General features: G+C 36.9%; 1 protein-coding gene across 2 annotated transcripts in view; it reads right to left on the minus strand.

Moving 5' to 3' along the window:
- Positions 1 to 18,854, minus strand: part of Myom1 (myomesin 1) — a 129,978-nt gene that overhangs the window by 89,212 nt on the left and 21,912 nt on the right. For both annotated transcript variants that reach the window (XM_076837381.2, XM_076837382.2), the window contains exons 3-5: positions 13,294 to 13,434; positions 8,412 to 8,661; positions 7,817 to 7,974 (exon numbers count right to left, since the gene is read on the minus strand). In XM_076837381.2, the coding sequence (XP_076693496.2) occupies positions 7,817 to 7,974; positions 8,412 to 8,661; positions 13,294 to 13,434 (549 nt within the window). The remainder of the gene's footprint in view (positions 1 to 7,816; positions 7,975 to 8,411; positions 8,662 to 13,293; positions 13,435 to 18,854) is intronic.

Below are 18,854 nucleotides of genomic sequence, written 5' to 3' on the forward strand. Positions count from 1 at the left end.
CCAGTGGTTATGCTTATCTCCTTAAACCAATTCTTGCCAAAAGAGGAGCTGGGTTTTCCTTTGAGACGCCCCACTTCATGTGTACAAGTAATACTAATAACCACATATGATAGAGGATTCACCAAGTGCTCTATGCCTAGGCCATATTAGTAAGTTCAGTCCTTGCAACTACCATATGAGGTAATGCTTTCTTTGTTTGACAGAAGAAGAAACCAAGGCATCGAGAAATTAAGGAACTTGCCCCACATTGCACAGCTAGGAAGAGCAGAGCTGGGATTTAAACCCAGACAATCTGGCTCCTGACCCATGGATGTCTGCATTTTCCAATTACTCTCTATGGAATGCATACTTTTGGAAATGATTATAAGGATATTTAGGAGCAGGGAAAATGGTGGAAAGAGACAGAAAGAATATCAGCATTAGCCAGTTCTTTCCTCTCCCCAACTCCTCTCTCTCTCTCTTTCTTTTGTGCGCATGCGCGTGCAAACACACACACACACACACACACACACACACCACCTTGTGCCCCCACTGTGGTTTTTGGATGGGTTTGTCCCCCAGGAAATGTGTCAGAAGCTTGGTCCCCAGTGTAGTGGTATTATGAGTGGAACCTCTTAAAAGTGATGGGGTGCAAAGTCATTTGGGTCATTACCCTTAGCATTGTTGAAGTATTTCTGATGACCCTGGTTAGTTCCATGAGCGTGAATTGTTATAAAAGAGCAAGCCTGGTCCCTCCTTAGCCTTTGACACTATGTAATTTTCACTCCTGGCATTAATTCTCACCATGATGCCATTTGCTATGTTATGACAGAGCTAAGGAGGACACTCACCAGAACTGGCAACTTGTTGTTTGGATCCAGCCTCCAAAACTGTGAGCTAAATAAATCTCTTTCTTTTACAAAACATCCAGTCTTAGTTTTTGTTATAGCAATGGAAAACTAAGCAAAATCATTCATTTTTGTTGTTGTTGTTACTTTATTTTGAGACAGGGTCTCACTAAGTTTCCCAGTCTGGCTTTGAACTTGTCATCTTCCTGCTTTAGTTCCCCAAAGAGCTGCAGTAACAGGTGTGGGGCCCTTGCCTCAATACGTTATTCATTTTCTTCACCTTGCTCACTCTTCTTTCCAAGCAAAATTTCAACTCATCCTTCAAGATTCAGATCAAATGCCACTTCTTCAATAGACTCCTCTTTAAAAATCCCACACAATGTGAATAATCAATCAGGATTACTTGGTTCAAATTGCTAACTATACGATTTTCAAAATTATGATTGGATCTGTGTTTCCTCTAAGAGGTTTCCAGTCCCCTGATGAGAACTGTCTCTGATCCATATTTACTTTTAGTCCCACTCTTGAAGCAGAATGAGTCATGAGGGAAATAGTAGGTACTCAGTGTTGGTTAATTAGCTAGAAGACAATTACTGTGTGATGCAATAGATAAATTGTAGCTTCATCATTTTTTTTCTGAAAGAATGGAATTCTGACAAGCATATCCCTCATGCTAGGAATAATTTTAAAGAAGTACATACAAAGAGAGGAAGCTTAGGCATTTGCTTCTCTCAGATGTGAGGGTTAGTCTAGTTACAGTCGCAGCTGCACAGCAGGTGTAGTTGCATAACCCTCTCCCCCACCCACAGAAGGCATTGCTACTCTACCACAAACTGTTTCCTGCCAGCCCAGAAGCCACCTCAGGCAGCTGTCAACCCTCAGGGCTCTAAACAAGGAGGACTATTTGATCAGAGGTGGATTGTCAAAAGAAATCTCCTGGCCACTCCTAATCTTCAACAGTCCCCATTTTGATAAACGACAGGGTAGAACAGGTTGATTAGCATGTTCTTGGATTGGACTGGTTTAGGTCATTTCATATTCCACCAGGAAGCTCCCTCTTGCTCCATATTTTCATGTGCTGAAGGGTTTTCAGTAGCTCTTCTCAGCACAAGGAGACCAATATGACACTAAATACTGTGGCATGTGCTGCTTGACCAAGGGACAGAGTGATACTCAAGTTGGCTTTGGGTCAACAATGCTGTTCTTATCTCTATAAAGTTAGAGTTAAAATGGTATTTTGCAATTCCCAGGGTACTGCCCAACTTAGGATCTTGATGACTTTCCCCCAGCTAAATATTTCCTCCACCTAAACACTCAACGACTCTTCTAATGTGACCACCTGGCAAAGAAAATTGGTTTAATGTATACACACAACGCTCTGACTGGGGAGTTTCCAGCCTTTCCTCTGGAACTCTGGATGTCAAAGGAGGAAACTCTGGGCTAAAGCAATAGAAAGGATGAAGTCAAAAAGCAACTTCATTCTATTCTCCAAGGAGTTTCCCTGATGAGGCTCTCAGGTTTGGGGTCCATTGAGATTGGCCATTTTCAATCTTCAGTTAGAGAAGAAAGAAGGTCCTGCAGCCTGCTCTGTATACACTTTGCCACTTGTTATTTCTGGAAAATGAAATTCCAAACTGGACAGTCATTGGCTAATTTTAGAGAGTGATCTATACTTGGGATTATTTGTCAAAGGATTTCTTAAATCCTTGCAAATATGTAGATGTATGCCATTTCCATTATGATTTTCAAGTGGTTCATTAAACTATCAGTTAATGAGCTTTCAGGATACTGTAAGCATTTCTAGAATAACAAATCTGCCACCAGTGAATTTTGTCACCTTCTGTACAAATGTCAGCTCAGATGTCAGACTGACTTTGATAATGAGAAGTTACAGTGAAAGCTCTTTGGCTGAGCAAAACACAATCAAGCCTTCGTAATAGTTTTTATTTTTAATCAACAAACATTTCATACCAAAATGATCTTGAACATTTTAAATCTCACCACAAATGGAACTGGTGCTTAAAATCCAACCTTAAGTATTGAATAAATAGCTAATACCTACTTTAAAATTATCTGAAAGATCTATCTCATTAGGATAGATTTGGAGTTAAATAAGAAAACCCTAAAATAAACTCCCAAACCCTTAGGTTGGGAACTGATAATAATTTGCAAAAAATGTTCGTTAACTATTTTAAGTTTAGGCTGTTTTCCTATGATAATATGATAGGAACTGCTAAATTTAAATATATATAGTGAATAGATCTAATCTTACAAATAAATTCAATGCATATAATTTCATGAGAGAATATACAAATTCTCAAAATTTACAAATATAGAAGTTTTATAAATCTCTAGAATCTTCCTACATTTAAAATATTTTATTCCTAGGTTTTGAATTAAAATGCTTAATGATCATTTTCATCAAGTGTCTATTTGACAGTGACTTTTGGACTAAGGAGTTACAAACAAATATCTTGTTTAAGGGTCTGGTCCAGGACCCAACATAGATTTGAAAACACAGGTGTGGAGTGAATACATGAATATTACTCACTAATACCAATATATTGCTCCAATGAGTTGCTCTATATCCCTGCAGGCTACAATCAAAATCTCCATTGATGCCAAGAGCAATGGTGCACACCTGTAAACCCCGCAGCTTGTGAGGCTGAGGCAGGAGGATCTCAAGTTCAAAGCCAGCCTCAGCAACTTAGCAAGGCCCTAAGCAACTTAGTAAAAAGCTTTCTTAAAATAAAAAATATAAAAAGGCTGGGGATGTGGTTCAGTGATTAAGCACCCCTAGGTTCTATCAATCCCTGGTACCGAAAAATAAAAACTCCATTGACAAATTTATTTTAGTCCTCAAATCAGAAATCCAATTAAATCTGGCCCTTTAAAAAAGGCCAAACTGTCAGGCATGGTGACGCACACCTGTAATCCCTGCAACTCAGGAGGCTGAGGCAGGAGGATCAAAAATTTGAGTATAGGCTCGGCAATTTAATGAGGACCTAAGCAACTTAGAAAGACCCTGTCTCCAATCTGATTCAATTGTATATGTCAAGATCATTGTACTGTTATGTGTAACTAATTAAAACAAAATAAATAAATAAATGAATAAAAGAAAGACCCTGTCTCAAAACATAAAATAAAAGGGCTGAGATTGTTGCTCAGTGGCTAAGCCCGTGAGGCTTCAATACCTGATACAAAAAAAAAAAGGGGGCAAAATTAAGACAATTTTCTCCTTTTATTTTTTATTTTTTTGGCGGGGGAGTTACCAGGGATTGAATTCATAGGCACTCAACCACTGAGCCACATCCCCCTATTTTGTATTTTATTTAGAGACAGGGTCTCCCTGAGTTGCTTAGCACCACACTTTTGCTGAGGCTGGCTTTGAACTTGTGATCCTCCTACTTCAGCTTCCTGAGCTGCTGGGATTACAGGTGTGTGCCTGTAATTTTCTCTTTTTAAAAAGACCTTCTTTCTTCTCTCCTATCTAATGTAATTTTAAAAATCTGACTAGGCAATATACTGATCTGCTCCAAGACCCAGAAGATATAAAAGATACAGAGCAAACAGCCCGTTTCCTGATACCATCCCTTTTGTCCCCTTCTACTTGGCTTCTCCCTGAGAGTCCACTGCTCCTCTCAGGTTCTTACATATTTCATTATGCAAATTTCATTATGCAAATAAAACAAATACGAACATAAATTCTTTTTTTTCTCTCCTAACAGATTATAATGCAAGTTATTACCTAAAAATGGCCTATCAGGTGTTAAAACTTTGGTTTTACCACTACATAAATAATTTCCTTCTATGTTGACACAGCTCCCCTCTAGGTGGCTGGTTTCACCATGGTGTGGCTCAGCATCCCCTGCCACCAACTTTCCTACCAAATCCAACTCATAAACAGGCTGCCCTCTGCTCTGAGTCGGGAAGAGGACAGTGCTGGCGTCCTCCCTGCACCTGGCCTTGATGAGTGACATGTGCTCCTGCCATTTAGTGCCCTCTGGGTAACCTCTGGTTCCACTTAAATAGAAGTCGTAATCTGGGATTGGCTGAAGAGTAGCTGCTACATGGTAGTTGTTAGACCTCAGGGATTCCCATGACCTAACTGTGCCCAGTGGAAACTTGGAGTCAAACCCTCTTTGGAAAGGGTTCTGAGAGAATCAGGCCCCTGCACAAGAGCCTTTGAAAGACACGACTCAGGATTTAACTGTTAGGACTGGGTGTACCTTAAAGCATCATCCCAAACATGTTCTTCTCATTCACCTCCAGCTATTCAGAAAGGGCATCCCCGGTATTTCCTGCACACTATACTCAGGGTTTGGCCCAGGAAGTTGCAATTAGGTACTAAAAAGGCATAAATGGCAGCAAAGTAATCACCAGTAACCTTGTTTCTTGTTTGGATTGTGACTTCCCTGCTCTTTGAGGAGAATCTTACTGAAGAATCTACTCCCAGAGGTCGATTGACCTGGAAATGAATGAGGCTTAAATTTAAGGTTATCTCCCCCCAAGATGGCACCCTGCAAGGCCTTAGGCCTAATTTAATACTACCAACCTTATCGTCTTTTTTGTAAAGAGCATCTCCCAAATTGTGTAAGTTTCCTGTCCCACAAACCTGGATCTGACCCTGTTCATTGCCATAGCCTACTGTCGATTATCTGTGAGTTCATTATCCAAATTTCGTTCACCCAGGGACAAATCTTGTTTTCGAAATAGTTTAGCTATTTTCTTAGTTGTCCTCTGTGGGTTTTTTTTTTTTTTTGGTTCTAATATTTTATTTTTTCATTCAATTTGCAAGATGAGACTTTCTGTGAAATATTCTGTCCCTCCTGGGAGAACTTACAATAAGAAACTGAGCCCCAGTGACGGCTGCTTTGCTTCAGGCTAGAAGGAGTTGCTACTCTGAAACTCCATGAAATTAAAACTAAAGCATCTGGGGCTGGGGTGGTGGCTCAGTGGTAGAGCGCTTGCCTAGCATGTGTGAGGCACACTGGGCTCGATCCCCAGAGGAAGCTCTTCCAGCTCTCCAAAATCAATAAAGACACATGTGAAGGATTTGGGGGACAATTTGTACTACTTCTTAGCTCTTAGTATAACTGAAAATGGACAGTGCTGTTTTTAACGTTAACTAGGATTCTAAGGGTTATCAGTGTGGTCATCTCATATTTTTTTCTGGGGAGTTTGTTTTGTTTGTTTTTCAGTTATTTTGTTGCCAGGCCAGCAAAGCACAGTGGAGGGAGTCTAATCTCTAAAGCTGAGTTCTGCCTCTGAAATCACATCCATCTGGCTTAATAAGACCATCAGTGATGGGTGGTTGGGTTTCTTGTTCCATATGCATTGTACAGGATAAATGACTGCTTAAGAAATTAATATTTATTTCCCGGAGATGACTTTGCACACTTTTGAAAAATATCTTTTAATTCTTAAAAGGCAAGACAAGAAAGATAGGAAAATATGTAATGTCTATATCTACTGAATTAAGGATGCTGTTTATTCATTTATTATTAATATCTTTTAATTTACAAAATAAGAGGAATTTTTACTGACCAAATAATATTTCTGGGAGTTGAAAACTTATTAGTCATGGATTTCTTCATTTTTATTTTTTGCATTTTTAAAAATTTGTTCTAATTAGCTATACATGACAGTAGAATGCACTATATTACATTACACATAAATACAGTGTAATTACTCATTCTTCTGGTTGTACATGATGTAGATATTCATATTTTCTATAATAAAGTTTTGGATTTTCTTTTTTTGATGGAAAGTAATCAAGTTTTGTTGGTTTGTTGTGGTGCCAGGGACTAGGGGACTAGACAAGTCTCACACAAGCTAGTGCTCTATCACTGAGCTACACCCCCAGCCCAGTAAGCTGTGTTTTAGGAGGACATGTTCCTTTGAAGAGCCAAATGAAGCAATTCCACTGTCACAAAGAGGGGTGGGGCAAAGGCAGTCTCATTTCTAACTTACTTTTATATTCTAAAACACGTAAATTAAAAAAAAAAACATAAATTAAAAAATTACATTGTTTGCCTTAATAATTCATAGCCAGTATTGGTTTTTAATTTTTTGGCTTTCAAAGTCAAAATTCCCTTGAAAGAGTTTGCATACACAGAAAAATTGTAAGTAAATCCAGAACTTTCAAAGGCAAATTGATATTGCAGGTGAAGCTTTTTTTTAATATTTATTTTTTAGTTTTAGGCAGACACAATATCTTTATTTTGTTTTTATGTGGTTCTGAGAATTGAACCCAGTGCCCCATGCATGCTAGGTGAGTGTGCTACCGCTTGAGCCACATCCCCAGCCCTTTATTTTTTATTTTTTGCTCAATGACTGTCACATTTCTGCTCTTTGTGGTGGATATTTTTCCTTTTCCATACTCAAGACATAGGACAGGAAAATAATAAGTTGAAGGATCACAAAGGCATTGACAATTGCATTAGAATGTATAATGGAAGGAGAAAAGGTGGGCTTATTCTTTATGGAAAAATAACGTCTTAGGGCCCCATATGGGACACTATCTCCCATTCAATTCCTTCCTTTGTTTGATGTCAGAAAGCACTCTGAGGCCTCAGCCCCCATAAGAGGGAGTGATAGGAGCTTTCTGGATTTTAGGTTGTTTTTTGAAGGTAACATTGCTTCTGAGCACAAAATCATACTATATTGTAAAGTGTGCCAAGGGAAGCAGATTTTTATGGTCCATAGAGGTTATAGACATATTTGGTATGCAAATATGTATAAAATAAAGACCCATATTACTTATAGAATTGTAAAGTATTATAATCTATTGTATGTATACAAGATTGTTTTCTTATTTCCATACATGATAATCCATCTCAATATCCTCTTTTCATTTTTTTGAAAACCTTTGCAAACTTAGAGATGCTCTCATTGACACTTGTATATTGATAGTGCAGTATGCTTTCACTAGACGTAAACTTAACTTTGTGTAATTGATTCTATTAGTTTTCATAAAGATGACATACCATGTGACACGAGGTTCTGGCCAGCCGGCTACAGAGCAGTGTAATTTTACATTCTCTTTCTCCCAAACCGTGTGGGAACGAGGCTTAATAATAAACTCAGGAGCGTGGAGAAGATGGTCTTCATTCAACTTATCATGATATGCCTGGGTTTCTTCTAACTGAAAACAAACAAACAAACAAGGATGATTATCAAAATACTACAAAAAAAAACAAAGTAACTTCTGTTCCTAAAATAGCAGTAGAAGCCAGTATTTTTATTTTTCCAGTTGGAACCTTATTTTTCCATTCCCTTTCCCCATTTAAAAAAAAAATGCAGTTACTTAACATTTAAACTTGAGCAATGTATTTTACTTCCAGAAGATGGATTTCTTAAGTCTTTAAAACCTTAATTTTTTTAAAAAAAATCTGAAATTCTGTGAAATGTTAAACTATTTAGTTTGCCTTTCTGTGGCCTACACATATTAATGTCTTTTTTCTTGTTTTCTTACTTTTTTCGATAAGATCACATATTTCTTCATTGAAAACAGGTCAGTCTTTATCTACACACAAACACAACTTCTTACATTGTAATCAGCATCAAACTGTGTTTTCTTACTGTTTTTCTCAGTGACAGGCGCTCTGCCTTTTCTCGAATTGCAACTTTCCTTGACTTCTTTTCAAAAGTTTCTTCTTGTTGAAGGGTGGACGTGGCCTGTTTGGACACTGTGGACTGTTTAGATGCCGTGGACTTTTTGGATGCTGTGATTCCTTCCTCACTAGCAAGAAGATTCCTCTGGGCTATATAAGCAGCAGCTTCTTTAATTCTTTCTTCTTCCGTATCTGTAATTCCACTGACATGTACTTGGCTAAAACACAATAATAGTAAAATGTGGATATTGGGATGGCAGTAATAAGATTGCCTCCTCTTACTAAGTTCAAGGAACCAGAACTCAGAATGGTGACCAAGAAAAACCTGACATAGAACAACCTGGTAAACCAGGAGCTGACTCTTCACGTATAGTAGTGGTCTTCCCCTTAACAAATGATCATAATAACAACAGCAATAATACTTATTAAAGTTCTGGTGCTCCTCACGTAGATTATCTCATTTCATTTTATTCTTTAGATATATGGTAACTGGGTTCTGAGAAGTTAGATAACTTGCCCAAGCCTGTTTTACCAGTTAGTATATCCAAATACAATAATACATGAAGTTATGATTTCATTTCCAGAAGACTTTATTCCAGTTTATGTGCCCATGCTTTTGGTATATGACTACTTGATTTGGATTCCATAACTCAGCTGAGACAATGTCCTGCTCAGAGATGTTCAATGTTTAAATATGTTCTAGATTACATGAGAGCCAATGCCTGCTAAATTTCTTTCTCAGATAGTAAATGTCATGTAGTGTGTGTTTAATACGACAATCATTTGTGCTTGTACATAGCCCTGATGAGAAGAAATGATCAAATTTGCAATGAAAGTTGTGGTATTTATAAAAAGGACTTGCTGGTGATGACAGATGAGTGGTAACATCCAAAAGTACTATGCTTAATGTCCTTGTTTATGAGAGAATCGTGTGGTGATTTATTAATGTTGCCAAAACTATTCTGGTTATTTTTAGTCTCCTCCAATGCCTTTGTTGAAAACACCATTAGATATTTCAGTGAGAAACTGTATTAATTATACTGAAGATTCCCTTGAAATTAAATCTACTTTGGTCTCTTAAGTCAGAATTGTACATTTGATTTTTCTTATAAGAATTACTTCAGAATTTACACCAATACTGCCACAGTGTTTACGGGTTCCTAGCGCCTGACTGTGCAGTTTACTGAGAAGTAGAACTTGCCCAAGTTTTAAATTTCTCATGGAATATTAGTAAAACATTTGGAAGACAACATTAGTCCATTTGGTTTCTGACTAAACTTAGTGATTAAATTTTAATTTTTTCTCTATCTATCCAAACATCAACAAGATAGTCTACACTATGGAATTTGGTAATATATACACTATAATTTAGTAGAGGAAAAAGAAAAGTAAAAATTTTTAGCTTAGTGTCCTGACATTATTACCTCTAATATTTTCTTTCGAATGAGATAGGAAATAAAGAATGAATAAGTGAATGCAAAACAAAGCACAGAGGAAATTTGTTTGGAATTCTTTAGGGAAGTCAACATACAACAGAGAGATTTGAAATGGGCTCTATAATATGATTTGATACATATCATGATGGGCCATATGCAATGCTAGTCTTGCCCCAAGTTGAGACAACTCTAACTGAAAGAACTTCAAGTATAAGATCTCATTACCTTAAACTGTGGAAATATTAAGCATTCAGAGGGCAGAAGAAAGTCACGGCCTCTGTGTACCAATAAACTAAATCTCAAAAACCAACCAAACAAAAAACCCCAAGCATGTAATTATTTAATACGAGAAATCAAATGTACTTTAAAAAATATGTTGGGCCCTGGTCAATAGGGATATTCTACTTTAAGTAAATACAGGGGATATTGATGATATCCTTCTGTAATCTGGGCACAAGAGCAAGAAATGTGGTACTAATATGTTAACAAAACACACTGCTATAAAGCAAAAATAAATTAAAAACTTCCTGATACTCTGCATATCTCTAATGGCCTAAATTCAAAACCTATTGCTGAATTAAGCAATCAGCCTACGTACTCAGTAGAGGAAAGAGACCACGGGGTGGGAGTGGAGGGAGGGGAAAGTGCTGGGAGGTGATATTGACCAAATTATATTGTTATATTGTGTGCAAGTATGAATATATAATAATAAATCTCACCATTATGTATAACTATAATGCATCAATAAAACAATGTATGTGTGTGTGGGGGGGGGGAAACCTTATTGCTAACACAAAGCCAAATCAACTTACCAGAGTACAAGAAGGGGAATTCATGCAGAAGAAATGATGTTTTCCAGGAACAAACTATAATTACAGAAAACATGGACAGTGCATTGGCCAGTCTTGGGAGGACTTCAGTTCTTTCATTACCAACCATGTGACTTCCAGCAAGTCACTAACCATTGACGCTCTTGTCCAAAAAAATGATATGCTAATACATTCTAGGGTTGTATGGAGGATTTAGCAAGATAAAATAGATATTCAACAAATATTAATTGCTTTCCTATTTTCTTCTCAGATTGTTAATATCATTAACACCATTTTGAAAAGTTATTTTCAACATAGTAACAAAAGACAGGAGGTTGATCCATATAAAAAAATAAGATAAACCCTTGAAGATCAATTTTTTTCACATTTTCTTTTATCACACTGTATTATGAAATATCATTTCTTGAGATTGGCCTGGAAGATGCAAATCCATTTAGTGGGGAAAGCACAGGGAGAAGACATTAGGAGCAAGAAACTTCATTTTGTGCCCTCTCAGGTAATGAGATATATCTTGTAGGCTAAGTTGATGTGGTTTTTAAATGATTTTTTTTTTTTTTTTTGGTGCAGAGGATTAAACCCAGGGCCTTGAGCATGTTAAGCACATGTTCTACCACTAAGCGCTACACTCCCAGCCCCATTAATTTTTTTCTGAACAGAGTGGGGGAAAAAAAGCAAAAACAAAACAAACAAACAAAAAAACCCCAAAACATTCTACTTCTAGGCTAGCCAACTCCTATAATGAATACAAGTGTACATTAAAATACTGTGCAAGTGACGAGGATGTAGGGAAAAAGTTACACTTATACATTGCTCGTGGGACTGCAAATTGGTGCAACCACTCTGGAAAGCAGTATGGAGAGTCTTTAGAAAATTTTGGAATGGAACCACCATGTTACCCAGCTATCCCACTCCTAGGTTTATAACCCAAAGGACTTAAAATCAGTATATTACAGCGATGCAGCTACATCAATGATTATAGCAGCTCAATTCCCAATAGCTAAGCTATGGATCCAACCTAGGTGCCCTTTAATAGATGAATGGATGAAGAAATTGTGATACACACACACACACACACACACACACACACACACAATAGAATATTGCTCAGCTTAAAGCAGAATAAAATGACAGCATTTGTTGGTAAATGGATGGAACTGAAGAATATCATGCTAAGCCAATCCCAAAGAACCAAAGGCAGATTGTTTTCTCTGATATGCAGATGCTAATTCACAATAGTGAGGAGCAGTGACTAGGAAGAATAGAGGTACTTTGGATTAGACAGGAGAGTGAAGAGAGGGGCAGAGGTATGGGGATTAGGAATGACAGTAGAATGAATCAGACACTGTTACCTATATGCATATATGATCACACGACTGATGTGATTCTACATCATTACAACCAGAAGAATGAGAAGTTGCAGTCCATTTAGGTATGGTGTATCAAAATGCATTCTACTGTCATGTAGAAATAATTAGAACAACTAATAAATAAATAAATAAAATTACTGTGAATGGGCTTAGTCTGGGCAAGCATATTTAGCACTATAAAAATGATTCTCTGAAAAGTTCAGTTCAAAAAAAATCAAGGATATCAGATAAAAAAAAACTAAAACTTGAATGCTATTAAGGTCCCTTTACCTTCCTAATCGAGTTCAGAGTGATTATGACATGAACCTCTGAAACAAGTCAGAAAAGAACTATCAGGCAGGGATGGAAAGAAAACCCCAAGGTAACAGAGAGAGTCAGCACAAACCACAACCGAAAGATTTCCTGACTTTAATGAGGATCTACTTTTCCCTGACGTTAGCTGTGAGAGGATTTTGACTTCAAGTGTCACCTTCACTATGAGGATAGTTCTACATTCAGAGAAAATAGACAGGGCAAGGTCCAACAAGTTCCTGTTAAGCTTTCATTTGATGTCTCAGACAAGTTTTCTTTGAATATTATTAGCAGTAAAAAAAAATAAGTTTTTATAACAAAGTCAGAAAATTGGCATTACATAGACTTGTCATTTAGTGATTATTCTGTTTGAAATTTACCTGGAAATAGATAACAATCTGTTTTCCATTCAAATTATGTTTCAGTTTTTCCCCTAATGAATAATAATTAAAACCACATGAACAGCCAAGACATTTTTCATTTACCTAAACATTAACTCTTTTTTTTCCAGTTGACCCAACACTTCATAGTTTTAACACTTTATAGTTAAAATAGGATGTGAACATGTGCCTAGGAAAATCTTTTTACTCTAGCTGTAGTGATTATATTTAGTGTTCAATCATTACCATCCAAGGCTCTACAACCCATTAGTCACATAAGTAGCATCAAGTTCTAATGGTTTTCTTTCTTTCTTTCTTTCTTTTTTTTGGTCACATAGGAAACCTCTGTGATGGCAAAACTTTCTGAAAAGAAAATCTATTTTTACAACTAATGAATCTCCCTTGGTTCAGAGTTCCGAAATTCCTAAGATCTTTCTCAACTGTTATATAGTGAGTGCTCAATTAATGCTAGTTGCTACTATTATTATCTGAAACAGTTTACTCTTCAATTGTAATATCAAAGCCAGGCAGAGAAAGCACACGCACCGTCCAGAGAATATAGGCACCATGTAGTCACTAGGCAGATTTTCTTTCTCCTCCCCAGACAGAAGGCTCTTCTTGGCTCTCTTGGTTTGGGGGCTCATCTTGGATGAATAATCTTCTAACAGCAGACTGGAATCTGTAAGCCTGAAATAAAAACCCCTAACGTTAAACAATAACAAAAGTGCATTGAACATTTAGATAATAATAATTTTAAAAAGTGCATTGAAGACATTCAAACTACTGATGAAAGGAAGTTTTAACCTAGGAAGAGTTTTTTTCAGAATCTTAGATCTCTCATGTTATTATTAACTTTTATCTTTAGAACTTAAGTGGAATTAAAGATTACCTCTAGATGGGGAATAGGGGTGGGAGGGAAAGGGAGGGAGAAGGAGAATAGCATGGATGGTGGAAGGAGACAGTCATCATTATACAAAATACATGTATGAAGATGCGAATCTGGTGTCGACATACTTTATATACAAACAGAGATATGATAAATTGTGCTATAAAGGTGTATTAAGAATTGTAATGCAAAAAAATAAGAGAGCTTATGTATAATGGCAAAAAAAAGAACTTAAGTGGAATTAAATAGATCTCAGATACACAAACATATTCTATATAGACACTAAAAGAAAATGATATTTTTACGGCTTCTCCGCCTTAAAGTTTCAAGGGAAAAGACCAAAGATTTTATATTTCCAAACATCCTTTAATGTTACGATAGTGTTTGAAATTTATGCAATCTATATAAATGAGGTTTTTTTGAGGGGAGTTGTTTTTTATTTTATTTTTGGTACCAGGGATTTAACCCAGGTGCGCTTAAATACCGAGCAACATCCCCAGCCCTTTTTTACATTTTCTTTAGAGACAGGGTCCCCCTAAGTTGCTTAGGGCCTCCCTAAATTACTGAGGCTGGATTTTTGAACTCATGATCCTCCTGACTCAACCTCCTGAGCTGCTGGGATTACGTGTGCACCACCATGTTGGGCTTATATAACCAGTTTTGATGCAATTTTGCATTCAAATCCTTTGGGAGGACTGTTTAAAATGCATGCTTTTCTGAATGGGGATCCTAGGCGATTCTGTTGCAGGACTCTGGGTTTGCACTTTGAAGCCTTCATGTTCCTCCTACAGGCTGAAGGAACTCCTATTGTTGAAGGAACTCTGGGTTCTTACATGATGGAGTTAAAATAGGATGTGAACGTAAAAACGTGACATCAAATAACTCAAGAGAATTACAGGGGTGTGATAAAAGCCCCTTTGGTCATTTCTGTGTTCCCGTGCACCAGGGTACACATGTGCACTGGGAGGCAGTCAGTGTTTTAACAAACCAAAACCTTTCCTAGGGAGGTGACATGAGAGCAGAGGTAGAGGAAAAGGATTGACAAGACAAAAAGTATTATCATAATCTTGTGCGGTTCCTGGATGAAATGAAATGCATTTACATACAACCATAAGATTGGGCATAAAGTTGAGGAGTTCATGGACACACTAGAGTCAATCTCTGGACTGGGTTAAAAGTCCCAGGGCACATGGAAAGGAAGGATGTTAACAAGGGGAGATTGTGTAGGAACTCTGTTCTGTGGTTGTAATTTTTCTGTCAAGGTGAAACTATTCTAAAACATTGTTGGTAATAATAATAATAATAATAATAATAATAATAAAATGGCCCCAGGTCTGGAGAATACTTGAAAAGAAGAAGAAGCATGTGAACAGTACTACATGGGAAAACCCAAGCTGCTTGGTTGAAACAAACCATTCAAATCTTGACCATTTCCTGATCTTTGAAAATCATTTGGAAAAAGCAAAGGGGGAGGACCTAAATCAAAAGCAGAAGAGAGTCCCAACAGACACATAGTGCAAAATGGATAAATAACAATGTGAGAAAACAAGTAGTGCTACACAGAGCTCTAAGGCCAGCAAAGAACTGCAGAGGGCACAGGAGCTCCAGGCCTGGGGGGACAGGGTGGGCTACTGTCTTTGAATCTCCAGAATGGTCCCATGGAAATGGCAAGATTCTTTTTCCCATTATCTGCCCCCTACCCCGAGAGAAGAATATCTAGCTCTCTTTCCATGATCAGCATTAAAACTAAAGGTTAGAGCCTTGAAGTTAAGCTTGTGGATTGGTTACCAATTGGAAGCCAGAGTGAAATTTGTTCCTGGCTGGTTGTTCCAGGCAGCACCAGAACGACTGCATCCTATACCCCAGCAGGTCACAGAGAACAGGCTGTGCTTCTACAGATCCAAGTTCAAAGTGTAATTTGCTTTGCTCATTTATTCTATTACTATACAAAATAAAATTAATTATGAGCTTACGTGTCTTGGTGCTTTTCCTATTTCTAGAATAGTTGGATTTTCTAACTTCTATTTTGCTAGTTTTTGCTCTCTTCTCTGTATTTCTATTCTAGTGTCTACAGTCTTATTCTATAACCTTATTTTTCAGTGTTTGTTTACATCAAAATAGCTATTTTTTTTTGTCATTCTTCTTGGTATGTTGTTTCTTCTTATGTTATTTTTTCCCTTTAAGACAGATCTTTAAAATGATGAATTTACTATAAAGAACACACCCAGAATGTGATTCCATCTCATAGGTAAATCTTAGCAAATGATTTTTATTGGTGCACTATAATTAAACATAATAGTGGAATTCATTATGTTATATTCATACATACGCATGCATAATTTGATCAATCACAAGTGATTTCTTTAATAGTTGAATTTAATGCTGAAGATTCGTGACACTATCATTAGTTTCCATTTCATAATTTATTTGGACAAAAGACTTCATAAAAAGTATTATGATGTTATGTATTAAACAGTATTATTTAGAAAACACAAAGATCTCCACCTTTGTTATACCCCCTAAAGTTTCTTCAGCTTTTGATTCCTAATAAAAAAGGTGAGTGAAGAATTAGATGTTAAAATATCACACAAATAGATAATTTAGTAATGCCAAGTTATTTATTAAAGCTAGCAAGCAAAATGAATTAGAGAAACACAAAGTTTTAAAACTAACTGTGTAATTATTTGAGGAAAGACTGTTGATAGTCTTTTATGTCATGATCCATGAATGCCCAAGTCCTACATTTTACACTACTAAATTTTAAAGTTGAAAAATGTTTTCAGGGGAGTTAAATAAAATATGTAGATTTTGAGTTTCTTTGAACCTAAGTAAGGCTTTGTTAACCCTCTGGGCTTTTAGTTGTACATAAATTTTGAAAGTAATCCTCTAATAACTCAGTTTTGGAGTAGACACTAAACAATATGTTTTGATCTAGGTAGATCTTATTCCTATTAAAGCTACACTTGATATTCTTTATGTACTCAGCTTAAATCTTGAAACTTTCTGAATTTCCATTGAAGCAGGCAATGAAATTAAGCAATAGGTAAGGACTGACTTGTGTACATCCCCAAATGTCTCTCCATAACTGTGTCTAGGTGCATCTTTTTGTACTCGGCCACTAATTGCACTATGTCCTTTGTTAATATGTCTACAGTTAACAGATTTTAAATAAGTATCTTGGTATGTATGACGTTATCACAACTATGACCAGAAGCACCGCAGAGATGGGATGCAGCCAAGGTCCAGAGGCACTCTCTGGAAATATTCCAGGAACTCAGAAACAGGCTAAAACTGCATCTAGTCCAAATACTGAAAGGAAAAAACTATAATCTTCTCCTTGTACAACTTCACAATAATGCTTGACAGGAAAAGCAAGAACAAAGCCTTTTATAGAATCCCAGAGCTAGAAATGATCTCTAAGTTATTTATTACACCAAGTCCCTCATTGTACAGATATAGAAACAAAAGCTTACAGAAGTCTCTATACCTTGCTCATGTTCACACAGCAAGCTGGTAGCTGGTGAATTAACACCCATCTCTTATTTTCAGGTTCATGTTCTTTCCACTGTATCGGTGGTCTCCAAAGGTTATGACTGAACAGTCTTCATCAAAAACCATTGAGGGCATGCTATATATATATATATATATATATATATATATATATATATATATATATATATATATATTGTTTGTTTATTTCTAAGTTCAATGAATATGCATTGTATAAATCCACTTGATTCAATTGTTAGGAGATTTTTAAAAATAGAATTCAGTTAAAAAGAAAAAAAAGTGCTAGCATTTCTTTCTACATGTCCACAGCTTGCCTTTGTGGACTCCGTTCTTAGAGATCATAACACCACATCACACTGCCCATGATGACTCTGATGTTATTTTGCTTTTCCTGAATCATAAACTGGGGTTCTGAGATCACCACAGCCCCGACAAAATAAAAACAACAACAACAACCCAAAAAAAAAGAAACCCTCATTTGGGCTGGGGCTGTGGCTCAGTGGTAGCATGTGTAAGGCACTGGGTTCAATCCTCAGCACCACATAAAAATAAATCAAGTAATTAAAAAAGAAAGAAACACACACACACACCCTCATTAAACGTGGCATAAATTAAAAATCTGGTCTTTTTTACAGTTATGTTTATAATCGCAATATAATTTTGGGAAATTATCCCTGATCCCCCCACTTGAAAAATAAATTTATTCATACTTCGACCTGTTTAAGGACTATGTTACATTCTGAAAATATTCAGCCTATCAGCACATTTTAGAAAAATGGTGTCCTGTGTATTGTCTTTGCTAACTTTGCTCTGAAACCCAGCATCACCCATCCCTACATGGTCATGGCTACACTGATTAATTGGTTATTCTATTTGTCTTTCCCAATGACTGGACTGTGTAAGGAGGAGGATGGTCCCAGTTATCTTTGGGTCCTGAGCGCTATGTCCAGTGATTGGCATTGTTCAATGAATGCTTGCTAAATGCAACGGAATCAGATTCATCTTCCTGTAATTACACCCCAGCCTAGGGATTCTCAATTCTGGTTTCACATCAGAATCAGCTGATGAATTATTAAAAATTACCAATGCAGAGGCAGGGTTCCAAGTAAGATGGAATGAGTAGTTCAATAATTCCTCTTCTCAAAAAGCAATGACAAATCAGGACACATTTGTCAAAAACTCAATCAGGGCTCTGAAAAATCAATCAAAAGCATAAACTACACTGAGAAGTGGTTATTCTTAAAAAAAAATGACTGAACTTCACGTATGAGCAGTGGGAGTCTGTGCCATTCATGCCTAGGCTGCTCCCATCCCCCACCCCCAGCTCAGTACATAAGATAGTTCTATCAAGGTGGGGAAAAGGCATGAAAAGATCTGTTTTACTGCGGGAGGATGCTGGCTTGATATGGTCAAAGCATGATAAAACTTCCAGTAGAATTTTAATAGTAGCAATCTAAGTGGCAAATAAGCAAGAGAAGACCATCAGCTCAGCTAGTTTGAGATTGCCTGGTTAAGATAGGCAGCAGACTGGATCAGTCAGAAATCTAACAGAAGAATATGGAAAAACAAGACAGTAAAAGGAATCTTCACACCTGTGCACGGAAGAGGGGAGGGTCCAAGTTTTCCACAGATGATTGGCTGGATATAAACCTGTGCACATACGCAGAGAGGAAAGGCAAGAAAGTTTAGGGTCACTTATAAATGACCTGAA

This window comes from Callospermophilus lateralis, chromosome 17 (assembly GCF_048772815.1).
Source record: "Callospermophilus lateralis isolate mCalLat2 chromosome 17, mCalLat2.hap1, whole genome shotgun sequence".
In the NCBI taxonomy this organism is placed as follows: domain Eukaryota; kingdom Metazoa; phylum Chordata; class Mammalia; order Rodentia; family Sciuridae; genus Callospermophilus; species Callospermophilus lateralis.